The sequence below is a fragment of the Poromitra crassiceps genome, assembly GCF_964638095.1.
Source record: "Poromitra crassiceps genome assembly, chromosome: 1".
Lineage (NCBI taxonomy): Eukaryota > Metazoa > Chordata > Actinopteri > Beryciformes > Melamphaidae > Poromitra > Poromitra crassiceps.
The window spans coordinates 46,256,428-46,280,640 of NC_139623.1; the positions used below are offsets into that span (position 1 = coordinate 46,256,428).

Sequence of the window (24,213 nt, forward strand, 5' to 3'; positions counted from 1 at the left end):
TGTCACTCATGGCTGCTCATCTGTGTGTGTGTGTGTGTGTGTGTGTGTGTGTGTGTGTGTGTGTGTGTGTGTGTGTGTGTGTGTGTGTGTGTGTGTGTGTGTGTGTGTGTGTGTGTGTGTGTGTGTGTGTGTGTGTATTCCTCAGGTAAAAAATTTGAGAACACAGAGATGTTTGGGCAGTACCCCCTGCAGGTGAATGGCTTCAAGGACCTCCATGAGTGTCTGGAGGCAGCAATGATCGAGGGCGAGATCGAGTCCCTGCACTCGGCAGAGAACTCTGCCAGGTCCGGACAGGAGGTCAGTGCCAAGGCGGGTTGAGAGACACACACACACAGTGGTTATGTTTCCATCCAGCTATTTTGAGCAAACAACCTATATGTTGGAAAAAATATAATCTCAATTAAGTGTTTCCCACAGCTACATGTAGGTAGAAGCAAGTAAATTGGTGTCCTGAATGTAGCTAATGCAAGTGAAGTCAAAAACACATCCATGATAAAAATGGAAAGCATCTGAAAACAAATTGAGAATGATATTTTGACTTGACTTATTTTATATTGATGTTGGAATACTTTTTTTTTAATAAATATTTGTCGTTTACATTCAACTTTTCTTATTTGATGCATCATAATTGGCATGAAAATACATGGATGCAAACTGACCTAAAGAAACGTTTACATGAATATGTTTATTCATCTTTATATTGTAATATAATATGGTGAATGGGCCATGGAAATAATCATAATAGTGCAGTGGCAAACCAAGTACAAACTAGATTATGCTAAATTTGCTAACGAAAATTTAATTGCGCTTGCTGTCCTCGCGACGCCCCGCCTCCCTTGCAACACCCTGCCCGTGACCATATCCTATCATGTAGTATAAATGCTTCTCTCTACTGTAGCTTCAAACATGAGCTTGCTGCAGCTTTGTGATCAAACACAGACAATCAAGCACAGAAGTGATGTTTCCCAGTGCATTTGAAGGCAGCATTTGTGTAAACACATCAATGAAATGGCGGTTCTACCTCCATTTCTAACTTTTCCTTGATCATAGGGGTGATGTAGTATTTTACACAGAGGTGCTGAAGCTGTGTTTTGAGTTTGAAACAGCCTAAGAGTGACCAGGGACTCAAATATTGTTCAAATAGACCATTCCTCACCCCAGCGATTCTCGACCCAGCATGCAATTCTCCTGCTCAGAGCTTCCCTCTAAACTGGATTTCTCTGGTCAAATCTCACCTGATCCCTGCTCCCAGCACATTTTTGGATGTGCTTTTTCACAGAGATCAGCCAGGTGCTCAAAACATATGCAGGTTAGAATGACACCGTGAGGAACTATGACATGGAGCCTGGGGGGTATATAATAGAGGTGTGTCTGATATCTATAATATCTGCGTGCATGTGCAAAAGGTCAAGTGTCAATACAAGCAGTAAGGCTGGACAGAATTACAATGAATCAGCACTTCCTCCCGTCCTTCAAAATAAAACACCAATGTATTTCTCCCCAGACTGCTTCCTGTGCCTTCAGTGAAAATCAGAAATATCAAATCCAGAAAGAAAATGAAGTGTGCGTGCGTGCGTGTGTGTGTGTGTGTGTGTGTGTGCACGATGAAGGTAAGAATTGTGAGCTCCAGGTACTTAATTTTGCTATAGCATTCCCTATAGGCGAAATTACACATTTTTCCCCCTCAGCTCAGAGTACAGCCCTGCACACCTGTACCAAGTTTGGTTAGCATGGGACGATGTGTTCCGGAGTTATGGCGATTTTTGTGAAATAGGCCCCACCCACAGAACATTTTTGAAGTCGATTTTATCGCAACGGTGTGGTCTTTCCAAAAACCGCAAAATGGCTTTTCTGTTTGTCAGTCCACACATGTGTGTTTTGGTTTGGTGAAGTGTAGGGATGGGAATTGATAAGATTTTAGCGATTCCGATTCCATTTTCGATTCTGCTTATCGATCCGATTCCTTATCGATTCTCTTATCGATTCTCATTGGGCAAGGGGGAAAAAAAAAAGAGTACAAACGGGTTTATTAACATTAATTTTCTTTTAGATTATTATTATTATAATTATGTATTATTATTCAGCTCTGAGATCAGATTGCTCTTTTCAATCCCATACCAAGCAGGGATCAGTGTGTCTGTTAAACTGGCTCTGTTTGGGGGTTTGTATTTTGGGTTGAGCATCTTTGTCATCTCCCCATAGAAAATATATAGTGGGAATGAATGAAACAGAACTAGTGGTTAGAATGACAACATGCAACTTTGGACATTTTACTTTAGCTGGCATGTCAGACAAACTTAGTCACTGCTCGGGGACATTCGTTTACCCTCGCCTCGGTCATTTTACTCTTCCCAGCTGCCTGGGTGAATGGAGGGGCTAGAGGCTCTAGCCTAGAGCTGCACAAGAAGTACTCGCTGCAGCCTCTGACCCAAAGCGACTACCAGCCCCTGAACCAGTCTGACTCTGAACGTCATCATCCTCTCAATTAAATGGATGGAAATGGAGTATTGGTGAAATCTGGTTTACACAATAGACAGGGTCTGGAGGAGTTTACTCTCCATATTAACAGATGACGCGCTAACGTTAGCCGCGCTGCTGTTAGCCATGTTATCGTCACTCCGTAGCACATCAAAAACGTGACATTCCTCCAAAATTATTGCATGCTGTGTGGACAAATGTTTCTGCATATTGCTAGTATTTCCCCCCTTTGACGAAATAGAGGTTTTGCAAGCATTGCAAGTGGCACTGTGGTCATCGTTTTGCTTCTGCCTAGAGCCATGGTGGCTGGAAACAAAACAAGGCTGCGTTGCGTGCGTGTCGCAGCGTGTGACGTCATCGCGCATGGAATCGATAGTGGAATCGTTCAGGACGTTGGCTAACGATTCCAAGGAATCGATCCACTGGGACCCGGTTCTCAACAAGAACCGGTTCTCGATTCCCATCCCTAGTGAAGTGTGGACAAAATTTGGAGGAATCGCAAAATTTCAAAATGGCGGGAAATCTAGTTAGGCGGAAATGGGCGGGGCTTATATCATTAGATGTGTAAGGCCCCAAGGAATCCAGCGAAAAAGGAACTGATTGTCGTCGGCCCTACGGTTCAAAAGTTATGGACCAAAACGTAAAGAGGGCTGTTATAGCTCCACCATCAAGTCAATTGGTCTAATCTTTTCACCCATACTAAAAGGCCCCTCTGTGAACCTGCCTACCAAGTTTGGTAACTCTAGATCAGGGGTGGGCAATTATTTTTCATGGGGGGCCACATGAGAAACCCAGATTGTTGCAGAGGGCCGAACAAATATTGTCATGCCGTAACCCAGGGATGGGCAACTTTGATGATAGAGAGGGCCACAAAAAATGTCCTCGCTACCAGAGGGCCAGATTTTGCTGGGGGCTGAACGGCGTCAGCGCGAAGAATTTTGGGCATTTGAAGGCAGGTTTAGAGGAAAAACTCATTTTAAATTAACAGTTGTGATGTCATTATTCAGTCTTAACCACCAATATTTGATCCTTTTCTCACTCACTCCTATGTCACCACCTGCTCTCCCTACAGGGCTTGAAATTAACTTTTTTGACCACCTGCCAATATGGCTGCTAGATTTTAAAATTACCAGCCAATTAGAATTTCCACTAGTCAAAATGTTTTTCTTGAAATAAACCAGAATATGAGTGGGTTAATTTAAGCATACAGTAAGTATCAGTAAGTGGCCCGGGATTCTCAAAGCCTGTGTTGAAGGTCACACCAACAAAAATGCACTCTTGAAGCTAAATAAATCCAAAACCAATGAGTTAGCCTAATTATTTGAATTTTTACTTAAATGTAGAACAGTCATTTCTTACACATGAGATTATTAGCCTTTTAGCCATAGAGTATTGAAAGATATTCCATATACCAGATTGAAATGTTATAACAGAAGTGGAGTATTGGCCAGAATTACATGAACATTTGGACACTTATTCAGCGGGTATCTTGCATGTTGCATTCAGGTGCACTGTAAAAAAAAATATATATACAGTATATATATATATATATTTTGCAATTCCAGCACGGGCCACACAGGAGGCACTCGGCCCGCGGGCCGCCAGTTGCCCGGGTCTGCTCTAGATGGTATGGTTTCTGAGCTACAGCTAATTAAATGCAACATTTTGCCAGATTTTTCGAAACCCCATTCAAGTCAATGGGGAAAAAATTGCGCTTAATCGCGAATAGCCAGACCAGACCGCTTGACAAAGCCCTTAGCAAAGTCATAGCACACCTGTCATCAATGAGCCGCACGATTTCAGGTCTTGCATGTGGTGTGAAAAATGTTGGAGTTATTATGCGCCAAAATTTTGGCAGATCGAAAAATAGGAGTTTATAGATTGTGCCTTGCTTTTAGCAAGCAGCACAATAATTACTGAGTTATGTACTCTTCCACAAAGGAGTCATCAGTCACCCACTACCAGCAGCACTTACAGGGCTAGACACATACAGCTGATTAACTTATTGAGTGCCAATGACGTCGAACGACGTCAATTCAAATAGTAACGTAGAGTGCCAATGACGTCTAAAGACGGCAAATGCGTTTTTTGACGGTGGGACGTGGATCAAAGCCTGATGCATTATCTCTAAAAGTATGGGGGATTTTGAAGGTGTAGAAGCTATTTTACGGACCCATTAGGTGGCGACAGTGCTCTCCGGATTAGATCAGCCAATCTGCTGCCACAATTGAGCCCCTCCATCTCCGCTGCGATAGCCCATCCACATGATTAGTTGCCAGAAAAGGAGCACGACACCAGCGTCTTTCTGAAAAGCCAAATCATTCTCAGTTGGAAGCGCTGGGAGCCGGCGAACAAAAACGGCGGAATGATGTGAAAATAGAGCTGGGTGTAGCGCACTTTGAAACATGCAGAGCAAACATGCATCAGAGAGCCACCAGAGACACTCCCACTGAGGAGTTTGCAGTTGAGGGGGGTGGGGCACGCAGGGCACCATACAACACGTACCGACCCAGACAGCAGGCTCGAAGGACAGATTGGCAAAACACAAGCTAGAATATCTGATGCCCACCAGCAGTAAATCAAGACCAGCAAGAAGGCCAGCGCTGCTGGTTGCAGCTAAAAAATATTATTTTGCCATCAAAATTCCTTTGTTTATTTTTGAGGTGTCACTACATCAGAAAATATTAGCTTCAGAGTCAGTGATGTGTAGGGATGGGTACCGTTCACATTTGAACCGATACCGGTACGATACCGGTACCTGGAATTCGGTACGGTACCCAAAACGGTACCATTTTCGGTACTTTACACGCTCTAATAACAAAAAAAATTACAGTTGTAAAAAGAAAAATCCAAACTTCTCAGAGAGAGCCGTCGGTATTCACTAAAGCCTTCATATCTCAGGCTCTGTAGCACATAGAAACATAAAATAAAAAGCATTTGAGAGCTTAACCCTTTGGCTTTATATAATATTCTAATGCATTTTAAGAAATGTTAATAAAGATTATGGCAAATGTAACCCTTCCAAATAAAAAGCCACGGGTTTAAGCTCTCAAATGCTTTTTATTTCATGTTGATAGCTACTATACAGGCTGAGGAAATACGTTCTGTTGAAGCCTTGACAATTACTGCAACAAGAGTAACGTTAACGTTTAACGTAGTAACGTTTGCAGTCGTTGTGGAGACAGTGAAATAGAGATGCTGCGATCGAGATTTTTCAATTCCGATCCGATTTCGATATTTTAGCTCAAAACCGATCCGATTCCGATCAAAATTTCGATACCCGATTTCGATACCGATTTCGATCCGATACCGATACAGCACATATTTAAGTCTCTCTATTCTGTCTGATAGCTAGCAGGCAACAAACATTTTTAGGGTTAGGTATGTATGTGTGTGCTTTGGTAATATAGTACGTAAACGATTTAGTTCATCTAATTCATTTGATGTAAAACTAAAACATAACAATCAAATTAGGGCTGGGCGATATGGCCCGTGACAAAGCAACATTATTAAATAATTTAGAGCAATGAAACACGCAGAGTAATTAACCTTAAAGACGTTAACTCTCTCTCACATGTAGGTACACACAATCAGACAGACTCCTGCTGCACTCTCTATAGCCTACATGGAGTAAAGAAACGCTTCAATGAGGTAGCCTATGTGCTCTCAAAACAAACATTTTGGAAGGATTATTCGCTGTAATTATTATTTGAAGTGTCCATATAATGCCACCGCAGATTTTCTGTTGTGGACTCGACTGTGATCTATTTGTCAACTTTACTGCAACGTGAGTAGGCTGTGAACAATTGAGTGCGCATGAGGTAATTAAAAGAAATCAGACAGCGAGTCTGGCCGTATCTGCAAGCCGTGTGCGCACCTGCTGCACTACTACGTTTAGCCTACTACTGCAACATGGCCAATTGAGAGCGCATGAGGTAATTAAAAGAAATGGGGAAGAATAAGAACTGTTTCTGTAGCCTGCCTAGTGCCTACCTCTACCTGCTACCTCCATTTGAAACACTGCGCGGTCACGCCATCCGCACTTTGGGGAAGCGTAGTCGGTCGCGCTATCTGAAGACCATGGATTAATTGAAGAAAGACCGACATGAAAGCAGCAGCGCAACTCATCCAGAGCAGGCCTAGGCTACAACTGTTGTCGCGCACGGCAGCATGTGATGTGAGTGTCTGTGTGTGTGTGTGTGTGTGTGTGTGTGTGTGTGTGTGAGAGAGAGAGAGAGAGAGAGAGAGGGGGGAGAGAGACAGTTATTAGCTGCTTTGCACACCTTGGAAGCTCTGCTGTGCTCCTCCTGCGTCCGGAGACATATTACATTAAATTGGCCGTTGCGGGCTGCTGGGTTGGGCTGGGTTCGGAATTTTCAGATATTTTAACGGGGCGGGCGGGGCGGGCTGGCTCCAATGATGGGTTGGGTTGGGGCGGGCCTTAAAAAAACCTGACCCGCGCATCACTACTGGCCATCCTAGGCTCAACGCGGCCTCTGTGTGCTGCTGCTGCTGCTGCTGCATGCTGGATAGAAATCCTGGAGCGGAGTCATGGAATGGAGTGCTTATATCGGAGCCTTGGATCGGTCATTTTCGCTGGAATCCGATCCGATCCATGTTTTTTGGCTGATATCGCGCCGATATCCGATCACATGATCGGATCGCAGCATCTCTACAGTGAAAAGCCCCGTTATCTAACAACCACAACGGCAGTGAAACAACTTATCCAGCTAACGCTAGCTAATTAAATAACGTTATCTGATGTTGTAGAAGTCGATGCCTCTCTCAACGTTACAGCTGAGGAGGTGCTGCTAACGTTAGCATGCGGTGCGGTAGGCTATCTGCTTCATTCACCCTCAGCCTATCTGACGTTACAGTCTTCAGCATTTAGCTAAATATATCTTGTGTTTGACCATGCTTCCTCAAGTTTGAGGTGTTTCCCTGGCCAGCTTTGCAATTCACATCACAAATGTTGCAAGCCAGTGTTGTCTGAGTCTATCTTGGTAAAGTGTAGTCACATTTTCGGGTGGTCCTGTTTGTTGATGTTGGTGTGTGACGTACTGACGTAACGTGCTCTCGCGTGTTGCCTTAAGGTTCCGTCGGAATTTATATTTTACCCACTCTCTTTCTATTACTCAGATGCGTTCAAGTACCGAAATTAGGTACCGTTCGTTTTTATGTGAACTGGTACGGGGCAGTACTGACGTATTTCGGTCGGTGCCTGTAAAAGTACCGAGTTCGGTACCCATCCCTAGTGATGTGCTTGAAATGCTTCATTTCACAAAAGGCTCATTATCTCAGCTTCTAATTTGAAACGTGTTTTTGCTGAAATCAACCTATCTTCTCCGGCTGATAACTAAAGAACGGAAAATGATATCAATAAACTTTTTTTTGCTGATGATAGAAGAGAGTCTCATCGTTCTTTGGGCGTGTTCGGTGTTTACATAGTAATATCACACAATATTCTGTGGGCCTCGAGAAATCACTGAAAACGCTCTGAAAGGGCTGGCACTGGGAGCATCCGTTTTCCAAAAGTGGCTGGCACTCAATGAGTTAATCGGTGTCGGCCATGTCTGGGCGTCTGTCGCCCTAGTATTTCTGGTGTGTCCCACACACCATTGGCACTAGTTGGCGGCCTTTCCAGCCGGGCCGTCGATGAGAGAAATCACTCTGATTGGCTGGTCAGCTGGTAGCGAAGCAGTGTAGGAGAAGAGAGGGCACACACAAAACGCTCTGCTCATCAACTTCATCTGATCATTCCAATACACAGATATTTACACAATGATCTGCCTTTGGGAAAGTCCCTAGTCTGCCTTTGTTCCCGCTAGTCCTTTCAACTGTCCCCGGTGTGTCTAGCCCTTGAGAGGAGACATTGTTGGTCAATAGTTTTGGACTATGTGGTGGATCCTCTCCACAGGGTGACACCCCCCTCCTAGTCCCAGTCGGACTTCTGGTTAGCTGTAGCCTTGCCCACGCTGTCCCACAGCAGCTGTGAGCAGCTAATTACCAGGCCAGTACACAGATGGGCATGGCACCCAGCCCCCTGGAATAACCTAGACAAGGAGGGAGAGGGGAAAAGATGGGGAGAGAGCATAAGAGATAGAGTAAGAGCGAGGCTGCGTTCATGTCACATGGGAATCACCATCGGTGTGAATTGATGCTCAAAAAGCAACAATTTAGATGTAAAATGACCATGTTTTCTGTAGACTTTGGTGGTGAGTTTATTTACTAACCAAATAAAGAAGAAATTACAAAAATGATGGGGGGGGGGGACTGTGCTGAAGAACTGTGTGTTCTTTCCATGGTGTCTAGACGTAGATACACTGTGATTGATGTGTTTGTGTGAAGAGAGGCTTGGCTCTCAGCACATAACCTGGCTGTCACAGTGCAACTAGGCTATGTGTCTGTTTGCCAGATAACATTAATGTTGTAATGTCTCGGGTGTCTGTCCCTCTACTTCTATTACGAACACACTAACACAACAGCAACAAATCTGGTTCAGACTTCCAAAGCAGTAGTTTTCTAAGTGGAATCTTCCGCAAAATGGGGAATATTATAATTTAGCTGTATTTTAATTCATTCACTATAAAATGAATACAAAATTTATTCATAGGTTTTATGGCGTTATTAGACCAGCCTAGTCCGGTTCCACATTCACACCAAATGCAAAAATGATACATTGTTTAGTTTTTCAGCTGGTTTGGTTCAGTTTCACACCAGGAGTATAAGTGGCCAGAATGTATAAATAAATAATCTCTATCAACATTTTCTTTTCTTTCAGCACTGGTTCACTGAACTCCCCCCTGTGTTGACCTTTGAACTGTCCAGATTTGAGTTCAATCAAGCACTGGGACGACCTGAGAAGATCCACAACAAGCTTGAGTTCCCTTCTATGATCTACATGGACAGGTGATGGGGATCTTAGCACTGGTCATCAGTATATAGATTAGAGTAGAAGAGAGTGTTCTAATTAGGGGTCGACCGATTATCGGCATCGATATTCAGCATTTTGCCGATTATCTGTATCGGCATTTTCATTGGCTGTTTGCCGATATAATAATTTAATAAAAACATTCGCTAATTTGGGGCTGCTGCAGCTGGAAGAAGCCTCTGTCTCTCCTAAGCCATTGTCCCACATGCGCTTTTTACCGCTAAATGACCGGAACGTGGTCTAATGCCTTCATGTGTGAAAGTTGTTTTCCGGTATAAGCGCGACCCCGTCATCGCGGACATTTCACCAGTTTCGAGCCAGTCACAAGAGCGGTATGCGCGATCAGGGACACAAGTGTGAAACGTGTCAAGTCATTTGCCGGTCCTTCTCTCATGGGCGAGGTGTACACACGTTGCTTAATGTTCCAGCGGGCATAATCTAATCATTCACGCACATTAAAGCAAACTGGCGAAATTATCTTGTGATAATAAGAGCGGTATGTCAGCTTCATGTGTGGGCGTGCTGATTTCCCCCTCTCCCCTCTCTGCTGCCTGCTCGCTCTCTGGCCAGTCCTTCAGTCCTCCTCCTAGTCAACAGCCCGACAGGGACACAGACAGCTCTGAGAGTCTTGCAAGCCGCCCAACGCTTGTTGAGAAAGCAAATGCACGAAGCGAAATGTGGAAGTATTTTGCTTACGTTGCCGACAGCGAAGGCAAGCCCGGACACATCAAACGAAGCCAGTCTGTAAAAAGTGCTTCAACGCGACGCAGGTGAACGGATAAACATCGAACCAGCCAGGCTATTTCTCTCAGACACGGATCCCAACTTCTTCAAATATTTCAGTTCAAAGACTGGTTAGCGAATGTGAATGATACAACATACATGCCCTCTTAAGTCAAACGAGTGTGATTTATTGTGTGACAAGCAAACTTATTTCACCATCGGAGTTTTGCCGACACGTCACTCCCCACCCGCTCTGCAGTGCCGCCCCGCCCCCCAACATACAGGCAATTTTGCTGCTATATTCCCACATGCGAGCGCCCAGGTGTGAAGGGAAATTCCGGGAAATGTCCGATATTGACTTACAGGTAATTTTCCGGTACGCATGTGGGAAAACGGCTCTACAGTAGTTCATGCTCCCTCTGTGTGATCTGGAGCAATGTCCCGCCCACAGCGCTATCTGATTGGTTACACATCGAGCAATAGCCTATCAGAGGGCTCAGAGATGAAATCTTGACACCTCAGTGCTCTCTGTTCAGCGCAGCCTGCACTGGACAGAGAGACAGATCAAGGCTCGTCGGCCGTCGGGGCTCTGCTGCCTGTAAGCGAGAGCAGCGGACTCGACTGGTTGGCTGTTGTGACTGTGACAGTCACACTGTGTTAAGGTAAAGCAGCAGATATTGCCATGCTGAAGTTGCAATGAAGTGAATATACATCATAATTACCTACGCTGACATTGCAAAAACACCACGATCTTATGAGCGATTGGTATGAAGCGCTGGCTGGCAGCCTTGCAGAGTGTGGAGATAGGTCTGTCTATGCGAGAGAGATGAAGCAGTTTCCAGTTTCATTGAAAATGCGCGCATGCACTTTGTTGCAGTGATAACAATAACAAGATAACGGAGCTTATTTGTGTACTAATAGCATATAGCAATAGCCTGGCTGGTTCGATGTTTATCCGTTCACCTGCGTCGCGTTGAAGCACTTTTTACAGACTGGCTTTGTTTGATATGTCCAGGGGGCTTACCTTCGCTGTCAGCAACGTAAGCAAAATACTTCCACATTTCCTTCGTGCATTTGCTTTCTCAACAAGCGTTGGGCGGCTTGCAAGACTCAAGCCGCTGCCATTTTCGCTGTCTGTGTCCCTGTCGGGCTGTACTGAAGGACTCTGGCCAGAGTGCGAGCAGAGAGGGGGGGGGGGGCACGCCCACACATGAAGCAGCCACATACCGCTCTTCTGACAACCTAGAAACTGGTGAAATGTCCGCGATGATGGGGTCACGCTTATACCGGAAAACAACTTTCACACATGAAGGCATTAGACCGCTTTCCGGTCATTTACCGGTAAAAAGCGCATTTAGAGACACAAAACCCTGAGTGAAACACACATCTCTCAGAATCATTCCCCTGGCCATTTGGCCATTCAGACATCTGCCTCCATTGAGGCACCAGACATCTGCCTCCATTGAGGCACCATAAATAATAAGTGCATAATAAAGGATTTATTAACCTTAATAAGGCACTGTTCTCGCTTTAGATCCGGTACCTACAAAAAGCATAATAAGTGCATAATAAAGGATTTATTAACCTTAATAAGGCACTGTTCTCGCTTTAGATCCGGTACCTGTAAAAAGCATAGTTAACTGTTAATAACTGCATAGTTAACTGCTAATAAGGTAATAACAAACTATTAAGCTTAATGAAGTAACAAAACGTTAGGGTTGTGCTACAACCCAGGTTTTACGAGTGAGAACGAGAGCTCTCACTAGTGCCTTCTTCGCTGCGTACGCAGCATTATGGAAGACTGTCATTTTTGCTCCAAAAATTACTTTACATTAAAACCTGACCACGCCCCTTTAGGTGACGTGGTGCCCCCCTGGGGCTGACTGGGCCTCCCACCTTGCCCCCGTGACTACGTCACGGCCAGTCAGCCCAGGGGCCGCCACTCATTTCTTCCAGCCAGCTGAGATCCGACGCACCCAGAGACGCATCGACGCAGCAAGGCTGGGTAGTGAGAGCTCTCGTTCTCACTCGTAAAACCTGGGTTGTAGCACAACCCTAACGTTTTACTTCGTTTCGAACTCAAGCTCTCACTAGTGCCTCCATTCAACCGACCTTGCTGCCGGGAGCACCCCACAGGGCGACCCGAAAGGCACCGGTGAACCACGGCCATATGGCAACGTTTATGCCTAACCGTCTGACATATTAGAGTGGCAATGATACTACTTTCTTGCCACCGACAGCACCGCGTGCGCAAACTGCGAACCGGACACGTCGAGACTGTAGTACCTGACGAAAGTGTGATGAGAGGACCATGAGGCCGCGGCACACATGTCCTTCACCGACACACCACGCAACAACGCAGAGGATGTCGCAACACCTCGCGTAGAATGCGCCCTGATACCCTCCGGGGGAACCTTGCCCACGGCAGAGTATGCCAACGCGATCGCCTCCACTATCCAGTGTGATAAGCGATCCTTGGAAAGGGGTCCGCCCTGGGCCCTTTGCCCAAAGCAAACCAACAGCTGATCTGTAATGCGTAATGAGCGCGTCCTAGCCACATAGGCCGAGAGCGCCCTTACGGGGCACAGCATGTGCAAACGTCTCTCCTCACCCGAACTGAACGGCGGGGGACAGAATGCCGATAAGTCTATTACCATAGACCTATAGCTGGCATTAATATTCTTGGGCTGGTACGCCGGGTTAGGTCGCAACGTAACCCTGCGCCCATCGTCCCCAAAAACCATACAGGCCTGCTGTACCGAGAGGGCAATCAGGTCACTGACTCTCTTCCCTGACGATAAGGCCAGCAGCAGCGCAGTCTTTAAGGACAGAACCTTTAAATCGGCGGAGTCCAAGGGCTCAAACGGATGACCCGTTAGCCCGTCCAGCACCGTAACCCGGTCCCATTTGGGAAAAACGCACCGCAACGGCGGGCGCAGTTTACGCGCCCCCTTCATGAAGCGCGAGACCAAAGGGCACACCCCCACGGGGGTCCCTTCAATCCCCATGTGGCAAGCCGAAATCGCGGCTACGTACACCTTAAGCGACTGCGGGGACTGCCCCGCGTCAAGCAAGCTTTGAAGGAAACAGAGACTGTTGTTCCCCGCGCACCTCCTCGTTTTGGGGGGCGGGGGCCGCGTACCCTGGCCTGCCGTGGGACCCATGATGGGCCCACCGCGGCTGGGTGGGGCGCATCCACTGGGGGCGCCCTAGCCGGTGAGACTCGTACCCGCTGACGCGGGGCGGTCCGCGGCGGCGGAGGCCCCGGAGGACGACTCTGCGCGCGCGCTTGGACCTGGAACCGGCGGTCCTCCCCCTTCGCCCGCTTGGGCAAGAAGGAGCTGACCGCCGCCGAGTCCCTCTGACGCGTCTCCAACCGCTGGGCCAAGTCTTCCACGGAGGAGCCGAACAGGCCCCCCGGGGAGATCTGAGCCCCCAGCAGCCTCCTCTTATCCTGCTCAGGGAGCTGGGTAAGATTTAGCCACAGGTGGCGGTGGGTGAGAACGGAGAAGGCCATGACCTTCCCACTGTTCTGCGCCAGGCAGTCTACCATACGCATGGCGTAATCCGTGGCCATCCTGAGCTCTGTAAACAGCTCGGGGGCAGGGTCACCTTGCATGTCCCGCAGGAGCACCGCCTGGTAGCCCTGCAGAATGGCCAGGTTGTTGGTCATGGCGGCGGACTGCCCCGCCGCCAAGTACGCCTTTTCGGCCAACTTGGCTGTAAGTTGGCACGCTTTAGAGGGCAAAGCAGGCCTCGCGGAGTTAGGGGCCAGGTGTCTGGCCACCATGTCCTCGATAGGAGGCATCGCGGTTAACGCGAGTTTATCCGCCCCCTCTAAGGCCGACCACGGAGCCATGCCCGTGCAGAGCGGCTTGGCCTCCTGAGGCCTTTCCCATCCTGACTGCACCGCGCGAACCACGTCTATACAGACCGGCAGCCGGGGCTTCGGGCGGGGTGCCTGTGGTGCCTGGAGTGGCTGGTAATAGCAACCCCGCAGCACTGATTCGAGGGGCGGAGGTGTTTCGGCCCGAGCGATGCCAAGCTTAGCTGCAGCCCTAGACATTACCCCCAGAAACTGCTTCTGATAGGGCTCGTTGAGGCTAGCCTCCGAACGGGTCCCTAACAGAGAGGTGGCCGCGGTCGCGCGGTCCCATTCCTCCCCGCCAGACAACTCCTCTTGGGGGGCGTCCTGGGGGGGAATCATGGGGTCATAGGGGAAAAACCCCCCCTGTTCTATCACAGGGTCGATGGGCTCGTCCCCCCAGTTCAAACTCTGCCGTTCGGGTAGGACCGGGGAGCCCTGCTCTTCAGGTAACTCCTCTTCCTCCGAGCGGTCAGACCCACCGCACGCGCCTCCCTCGGGAGGTGCGTGGCTAAGCCGCGGGCCCACCTGGACAAAGAGCATCGCTCTCTCCCGTAAAACGGCCAGGGTAAAGCCTTCGCATGCCCGGCAGAAGTCTGACTTCAACAGGGCGTCGCTAGCATGGTTGTGCCCGAGGCAAAACACACACTGGCTGTGGCGGTCCTGGATCGCCAAAGTAGCCTCACAGCTAACACAGCTCTTGGCTGTCTCCCTCTGTCTCATGTCAGCCGCCCGGTTCATTGTGCGAGTGAGCAGAAGCTAACCCGCCAACAAGCCCCGCCGACTGTACCAGAATTAGCGGGAGTTAACCGTGTAAGCTGACTGTCTACAGTCGCTTGCAACGGTGAAGATGCTGGAGTGCTAAGCTAGCTGCTAGCTGCGCGAGACGACTAGCTAGCTATCTATCTAACGTTACTCCAGCCGGAGAAACGTGCGCGCGCTAACGCTAGTAGCTGGCGCCTACAGTACCTAGCAACAGAAGTAACCGCACGGATGCAAGCTAGCTAACTGTGACAACTGTGCTAATTAGCCTGTTGTTCTAGTGCTTAACGGTACAAGCTATTCTGCACGTGTGCAACCTAGCTAAAAGTTATGAGTGCAGACCTGAGTCTTGCGCTCGAGCCTAACAACGTTAACCCAGCCGGGGAAACGTTAATACATGCACTGCACGGCGGCAGTAATACATGCACTGCACGGCGGCAGTAATACAACAGTTAGCAAGAAGATACTCTTAGCTTGGATGACTTGATCCGATGCCGCTGGTGAAGAGAACAGGAACGGGTCCCCGAATCCTGATTTATCTCGTCCACGCGAACCTCTCGAAGGTGGGCAAATTAACCGGAGCGAGTCTATTTGTCCAAACTATGAAGAGCGCTGACTTTCGAGCTAACCGCGGAGCTTAAGAAAACGACGTCCTCACACTGGCTGGAAGAAGCGAAGAGTGGCGGCCCCTGGGCTGACTGGCCGTGACGTAGTCACGGGGGCGAGGTGGGAGGCCCAGTCAGCCCCAGGGGGGCACCACGTCACCTAAAGGGGCGTGGTCAGGTTTTAATGTAAAGTAATTTTTGGAGCAAAAATGACAGTCTTCCATAATGCTGCGTACGCAGCGAAGTAGGCACTAGTGAGAGCTTGAGTTCGAAACGAAGTAAAACCAGCTAATAAAGGTGGTTATAAAGTGCTTATAAATGTCTTATAAGCTACCAATAAATATGTTTATAATGCGATTATTAACACTTATATAGTATTATTAACATAATAATAGTGTTAATAAGCACCTTATAAGAGCCTTATTACCTATTAATTAACGCTTTTTACTGCAAATGTATATCTGTTCCAAAATATCGGTTATCGGTCTCTTTGATTAGCGGTAATCGAAATCGGTATCGGCCCTGAAAAAAGCATATCGGTCGACCCCTAGTTCTAATATATTTCTCTCTATGACACTTGGTTTCCTTAAGCCTGAAGGCCCGGCTCTGCTCTGTGTGCTGGCAGGTACATGGACAGGAACAGGGACACCACCAGGATCAAGAGGGAGGAGATCAGGAGGCTGAAGGAGCATCTGACACTGCTCCAACAGCGACTGGAGAGGTACTGCATGCTGGACAATTCCCGTTTACTTAGCTAAGGTCAATAAAGCTTTCGAAAACAGCCATGGGAATCATTTCTCACTCTGACCGTGCCCTTCTCTGTCTCTTCTTCCTATTCCCTCTTTCTTTTTATCTTCTCTCTCTGTCTCTCTCTGTGCCCCCCCCCCCCTCTCTCTCTTTCCCTCCCTCAGGTATCTGAGTTATGGCTCAGGCCCCAAGAGGTTCCCTCTGGCAGATGTCCTCCAGTATGCCATGGAGTTTGCCTCCAGTAAGCCAGTGTGCACTTCCCCTGTGGAAGATATTGACACATCAGCGCCCCCCGGTGGCACAACAGGGCAACAGCTGCCCCCACCAAGGCAAGTTGCGCAATCGACACCACCCCCTTTTCATTTTCACTGCTTTAAGAGGAGCAGAGGAGGGTTATGGGAGATTACATGTGCTTCATAGCTGAGTAGGCAAATTAATTACTAAATTGAATGACCTTACTTAACAATTATATATATATATATATCGATATTGTCGCTGTCGCGCCAGGACCTCGAATCTCCAAAACAGCAACTTTTCAGGAAGTTAAAAAAACCTGTTTGCTCTTAAAATACTGAACCAAACGTCGTCAAAGTTGGCACATGTCTTAATTATAGTTACCGTAGTTTCCCGCTGAATGTGCCATTACTTTATTAATATCTTACCTGGATAAGCTCAAATGATGTTGTTTATATTATCAGTCCGACTTGGAAGCACTCTCTCCCGGCTAGTCAGGCGCTGATGGCCACCTCGCCTCTGGTATGCTCATGCACGAGCCCCAAGCTCCGGGCCGCGGGGGCGCGCGCAGGAGCAGCAGCAGTGCTCTGAGCCTCTCATGGCCGAGGCGGGGGCTTTGGCATGGGGTGAGAACAGTCTGACATAACGTAGCGTTAATGTTACTTTATTCTCGACAGAAACCACTCTGATTTGGATGTTAAAACAAGTTTGCAGCATAGAAATAACTGGAAAACATTTTATTGATCTATTAACGTCAGAGGAAGCCAGGATTAGTCAAAACGATATCAGAATTACACAGCACGTCTGCCGTGTGACTTTTCCGGGTTTACTGTCCTGCGTGGGGGGGTACAGACGGAGGTAGGGGACGTATTTCGAGGTTTGACTGACAGATTGAGGGCGAATGGCGTTACGAGATTTACTCACAAGCTCGTTTTAATGCTTTTCCATTCGTTGCATTTGGTAAGTCAAGTCAAATCAAGTTTATTTGTATAGCACATTTCATACACAGAGGCAATTCAAAGTGCTTCACATAAAATGGTTGACAGGAAAAGAAAAGAAAAGAAGAGAATAAAATGGACATTTAAAAGCATCACAACAAAACTTTAAAAAGAGTATAAAAAGTGCATTAAGCAACTTCATAAAATGGACATTTAAAAGCATCACAACAAAACTTAAAAAAAAAGGAGTATAAAAAGTGCATTAAGCAACAGGTGCAGCAGTTGCAGAAAGAGCTAAAAACTTATAGAGGACTCATTGGGTTTGCATAGTAGCTGTCAGCAGTTAAAAGCGACGGTAAACATAAAAGTCTTTAGTCTATTTTTAAAAGTAAGTAAGGTTGGGGCAGATCTGAGGTCTTCAGGCAATTTGTTCCAGCTAGCAAAGTAAAAACCACACAGAGACGTGAAGGGTGACCAATGGCATTGATTCATGACATAAAATAAAAATCTGAAAAAATGGATATTCGAGGTCCTGGCGCGACAGCGACGATATATATATATATATATATATATATATATATATATATATATATATATATATACCATACTTTCCGCACTATAAGGCGCACCTGAATATAAGCCGCAGCAGCTAAATTGCATGTTTGTTACATACATAAGCCGCACCGGACTATAAGCCGCAGGTGTTTTAATGTCTTATCAGCGGAGACCGTTTTGAGTCCTTACCCTCATCGTCGTAACACAGCCAGTTCGCCATCTTTTGAAGCATGATGTTAGATTACAACGAGCTAGTTGTGTGGCTTAGCCTTCCAAAATGTTGCCGTTCATTTTTTAGAATGTAATACATAGAATTGGGAACGTTACATTCAATTTCATTCAGACTGTCTTTCTGGCTCAATCGCCGCCATTTTTCCCCCGGAGCGAGGGAGGGTGGGAGGAGGGAGGGTGTTTTACAGTAGTGGCTGAGAGAGCGTAGTGGCACAGTGCTCCAAGCAGGTTGCGAGGCACATTTTTTGCAACATCATCCAATCAGGGTCTGTCTGTCTTGCTCTCGTTCTGTCTCTCGTACCAAAATCCATAGATTTAGGAGGTCCCCTAGTGGCCGTTAGCTGTAAAAATCCATAGATAAGCCGCACCGTTATATAAGCCGCAGGGCCGAAAAATGGGGGAAAAGCCGCGGCTTATAGTCCGAAATTTACGGTATATTTAAGCAATATAGCATGAGAGCCAGTGTGTTGTGCTCAGCTGTTATCCCACGAGGCCGAAGGCCGAGTGGGAGAACTGCTGAGCAGCGGGATATATGCCACAACACACGCTGCTCGAGTGCTATATTGTTTTATAAAACGGTTTCCAAGTATGATAATATAATAATAATAATAATACTATAAGTCCGACTGGCATGTCATTCTGATAGAGTCAGTTGAAACACTACTGTAAGGCGGGACCGCAAGAACGTGCGGGTGATTTGATTGGATCGTTCTGGAGACTGAAGTTGACATTGGCCAATCCTGGCGCTTGCTGAGAAGCTGAGAGCTTTCTGGAAAGCCCGACACGCAGCTCGAGCGCAGCGCTGCATTCTCAGCGCTTGCTGAGAAGCTGAGAGCTTTTCTGCAAAGCCCGACACCAACTAACGTTACGGGGTTAAATGCGGGGTTAACAGCCTTTTTTTTGCAAAGAAGACATTAGCCCGCGTCTATTCTTGTACAAAACATAATTTTCTGCGAAGTATTAGTAAAGTTATAAGCGAAGATCGATTCACAAGGATCTGACAGCTGTCTCCGCCATTTGTTTTTTCTACATTGTCATTTGAGGTAACCAAAGCCTTTTAGTAAGAGAGTTGCCATGGCAACTCAATAACCCATGGCCATGGGTTATTGGAGTGGGTTACTGGATTCATACAATGGCTGTGAACCAATCAGATTGCTTGATTTGAGAGAGCCGTTTTATAAATATATATATATATTATGGTGCATCAAAATACACATTTTCAGAATATTGATCTGTCTGGGTGCTAAAAGTGTTACCATCCATGAAAAAACAACACATGCAAAATAGTTTTGCAATACGTGGTGATCTAGGGGTATAACGGCACATCAGCTTTTTCGGCAACAGGGGGTAACTGGCACTCATTGGGGAGCCATGATAAATTGGTTCATTTTATGCCATTCTCTGGTTCCATCACTTTGGGCTTAGGTTACAATGTTTTGTTTAAAAAAGAAGCAGCAGCAAGCCATGTGGCAAAGAATTCACATTCACAATTGTATTATCTTCCAAAAAATTATCTCTGCTAAATTAATCATTCCCACAAGAATGTTCTAAACTTCAACTTTCTCTGCTTTGGGCCCCTAGCCTAACATAACCATTCCTGTTGGAGTTACAGGGGGGAGGGGAAAACATAATTGCCACGAGAACTTGAGAGCTGATCTTTCTCGCGGGGGGGTGGGGGGTGGGGGGGGGGGGGGGGTTAGTGGTTCGAAGACTGGCACCACAGCCTTCATTCCATCCAACATCCTCAGACGGCCGAGACTTGTGTCACTGGCTACACGGTTGAAGATCACACCAATGCAGCAGGCTGCCTTCATGCGCGGCCTGATCGAGGAGTCAGGTGGTAATTCGGCAAAGGTCTCTACATCCTATGCGACAGCAGACCGAGCCCGCCGCCACGTGCTGGAGGCAATCAGTGAGGAACGGCATGAGCAGTGGACACCACACACCCTACACTGGGACAGCAAGTTGACGCCAATGCTCAACAATGTACGCCAGTTAGAGGAGCGTCTGACAGTGGTGGTCGGAGATGCAGAGTGGCTCAAACTGCTCGGTGTGCCAGCATTCATGAAGGGGACAGACGAAGCATGTGGAACGATCATCGACCGGCTGACGTGCAAGCTGCTGCAGGAGTGGTGCTGTGCTGACCAGGTTGTCAACATGGCATTTGACACCACCGCATCAAACACTGGCCATCTCACGGCAGCCTGCATCGCCATTCAGCTCTCAATGGGTCGACCACTGCTCTGGTCTGGGTGTCGGCACCACATCGGCGAGGTGCTCCTCAGCCACATTTTCACTGACCTCAAGGTGGAGACGTCACGCTGACCAGAGGTTACATTGTTTACACGTCTGCGGGATAACTGGAACCTGGTGCCACACAAGGACAGCGACCCATTGTCCCGTTACATTCCAGACGCCGCCGAACCACTGTTCCTGGTCAAGTTGCGTGGTGAATTCATTGAGTGTGCTGCAGGAGTGCTTGACTGCAAGCGAGGTGACTACCGTGAGTTTGTGCAGCTGTGTCGTGTGTATCTGGGTGCAGACGGTCCAGCGCACACTCCAGTTACCTTCCAACGGCCGGGAGCACTGCACAAGGCGCAATGGATGGCCAAGCTGCTATACACACTCAAACTGGCCTTGATGGAGCAGCACATTGCATTGCTTCCTCAGGGCACCATCACCACGCAGCAGCAGGTGCTGAAGATTCGGGCGTTTGCCAACTTTATCACGCACATCTACGCAACGTGGTGGCTGACCTGCGACACGGCCGTAGATGCAGCATGGAATGATCTCACACTCTATCTATCAATGTAGGGGGCACGGTGGCTCAGTGGTAGAGCTGTCGCCTCGCAGTCAGAAGGTCCTGAGTTCGATTCTCGCCTGGGACACTGCGGGCGCTGTGGTTGTGTTCCCCCCATATCTTCAGTGCCTACTGCCCAGGTGGGGTATCTCGTCGTAAGGGCCTTTCTGTCTGTGTGGAGTTTGCATGTTCTCCCCGTGCTCCCCCAGGGGGTTTCCTCCGTATATAACCCCCCCACTAAAAACATGCAGAAGATCAGATCGTCATCGTCATCCGACCAGTGACGACAACATCCGAAGTCGGTCCCCGGGCGCTGTACGAGAAAGCGACCACTGCTCCTGGCCTGCCCCCCGGAGGAAAGGACAAAGCCAGGATGGGTTAAATGCAGAGGACAAATTTCACCGGCCACCGTCAGCATGTGTGTGTTTGTGGCCCTCCGTGCATGTGTTGATGTGTGTATCGTGTGACAATAAACACGGGCTTGTCCGTCTGAAATCGTGTTTTTAAATCGTGTTGTGAATGACTGCGCCGAGTGTGGCGTCAAACTCACATCAGACTTTGTGGCAGCAGCCAGGGGAGAGGAGCATCTGCAGAATGTACTGCAGGCAGTGGGGCATGACGGCTCTAAACAGCCAAAACTGCGCAGCTGCAAGCGCAACCTGGACCAGGACTAGGACTCTAGGTTGCTCAATGGTTGCTTCAATGTTCTCGGTTCTAGGTTGCTTCAATGTTCTCAAATAAATAAATGTTCTATTCAAATTCAAATGTTCTGTTAAAAAATAAATACATCTTGTTCTATTCAAAATGTTGTTCTATGCATTTCTAAAATTTGCCTTGATCCAAAAAGGCAGATTTTCGTATTTTTCACATGCTGTGTTACACCCCTAAATCTCAATCAATTTGCAAAAGACATTTTTATGTGTCTCATAACAAAATTCAACCCCAGACAGTTTAATATGTTGAGATTTCATTTTTGCATTGCAATTTGATGCACCCTAATATATATATATTAGGGGTGTCACAATATATCGTCCCACGAAATTTTGCGATAGTAAAACGTCACGATGTGTATCGTTGAGATGAAATCTCATATCGCGATTTTTTTATTTTATTTTATTTTTTTCAAAAATAGACTAAGAAACGTCTTTGTTTGTTGAAGTTCAATGTATGGAAAGTAGTTCAGTTGAACAAGTCTCTGAAGAGACACGAGAAGTTATACAGGAGAGAAACCATTCAATTGAGTTTCTGGCAAAACTGTTTACTTGACAGGAAAAACGGAAGATGCATAAAAAATAGACTAAGAAAAGTCTTGTTGTTTGAGTTTGAAGAAAAACTGAAGATGCATAATGAGAATTTATACTGCTGAGAAACCTTTTAGTTCAAAGTAAATCTAAGTGACGGTGTAACTCATTCTATTTCAAGATAAGCCTTATCTCCAATCTCATGTTTTTTCTAGTTGTTATTGTAATAACAATTTCCCACAACAGCATGTTTTGTATTTGTGCATTTCAAATAAAATACTACTTTTCCAGTCATATATTGTCATTATTCAAGTTTAAAAAAATATTGTTAAAATCGTATCGTATCGTATCGTTATCGTGAACCCAGTATCGTGATACGTATCGTATCGTGAACTGAGTGTATCGTGACACCCCTAATATATATATATATATATATTGCTTAATTATAAAACGGCTCTCTCAAATCAAGCAATCTGATTGGTTCACAGCCATTGTATAAATCCCGTAACCCACTCCAATAACCCATGGCCATGGGTTATGAGTTGCCATGGCAACTCTCTTACTAAAAGGCTTTGGTTACCTCAAATGACAATGTAGAAAAAACAAATGGCGGAGACAGGTGTCAGATCCTTGTGAATCGATCTTCGCTTATAACTTTACTAATACTTCGCAGAAAATGATGTTTTGTACAAGAATAGACGCGGGCTAATGTCTTTTTTGCAAAAAAAAGGCTGTTAACCCCGCATTTCACCCCGTAACGTTAGTTGGTGTCGGGCTTTGCAGAAAGCTCTCAGCTTCTCAGCAAGTGCTGAGAATGCAGCGCTGCGCTCGAGCTGCGTGTCAGGCTTTCCAGAAAGCTCTTAGCTTCTCAGCAAGCGCAAGGATTGGCCAATGTCAACTTCAGTCTCCAGAACGATCCAATCAAATCACCCGCACGTTCTTGCGGTCCCACCTTACAATAGTGTTTCAACTGACTCTACCAGAATGCCATGCCAGTCGGACTTATAGTATTATTATTATTATTATATTATCATACTTGGAAACCGTTTTATAAAAGCAATATAGCACTCGAGCTGCGTGTGTTGTGGCATATATCCCGCTGCTCAGCAGTTATCCCACGAGGCCGCACAGCTGATCAGCGGGATATATTTGCCACAACACACTGGATCTCATGCTATATTGCTTAAATATATGTGTGTGTAGGGGCGGACTGGTAGTGACTCACAACATAATGAACAAGAACAATGAACAGGGCTGATTTACCAGTTGAAGTGAAGGCTCACTCACCCAATACATTTAGCTGACGCTGCCTCCAGCAGCTTCCCGGCTGGTCCCGACACTCGGCCAGCTCAAATCTGTATTATGCGAGAGGAATCCAGAGCAATCCTCCTGCGTGCCTAGTCCATCGAAATATATAAATGGACAGAGGATCTGGTCCCGTTCAGTGAAGCCGCTGCATGTGAGATCCCCGCTCTGGCGGCAGGTGCCAGTATAGGTCACAAGGCCCGCCTCCCCATGTTAGTGGATGGGGAAATCACAACCGAAATAATCACAGTACACATCAGATAATTTTTTCCCAAAGGTGGTTTGTATCATTTTAGATAGTCATTATCACACTAATGCCTGTGCAAGTGGTCATTTTTCGCATCAGTTTGTTTTTAATTAGTTATTTGACATATAAAAAGGGATGATTGACAGCTGTGGCAGCCAGTCTCAAGCCATCATTGGCTGGACAGGCTCTTCATATTATACATCTAGCGTTATTTTTACATAGACAAGACACAGTACTGCTTGATCTGTTATCTACCAGACATATTGATGGACCGCAAAAAAAAGGACATTGTTTTGAGAAAGGTGCGCGAGGAAGTAACGTTGGTTGGGGACTGAAGTAGTAAGTTCAGAAAATATGTGTTTTATTAGTTACTCCAGCTACGTTATCGATGCAGGCTAGCATTAGCCGCTTGTGCTAGCCGGCTGTTTTGCATTATTTGTCGGCTATAATTTAACAACCGATAACGATAGCTGGAATAAAACAATAATAGACACATATTTTCAGAACTTAACAGTTGTCCAACTGCCAGGAAATGTGTTTTATAACGTTAA

General features: G+C 46.7%; 1 protein-coding gene across 6 annotated transcripts in view; it reads left to right on the top strand.

The window, feature by feature from the left end:
- usp25 (ubiquitin specific peptidase 25) overlaps window positions 1-24,213 on the top strand; it is a 112,053-nt gene that overhangs the window by 50,355 nt on the left and 37,485 nt on the right. For all 6 annotated transcript variants that reach the window (XM_083636056.1, XM_083636058.1, XM_083636059.1 and 3 more), the window contains exons 10-13: window positions 146-297; window positions 9,260-9,387; window positions 15,990-16,085; window positions 16,276-16,440. In XM_083636056.1, coding sequence (XP_083492182.1) covers window positions 146-297; window positions 9,260-9,387; window positions 15,990-16,085; window positions 16,276-16,440 — 541 coding nt within the window. The remainder of the gene's footprint in view (window positions 1-145; window positions 298-9,259; window positions 9,388-15,989; window positions 16,086-16,275; window positions 16,441-24,213) is intronic.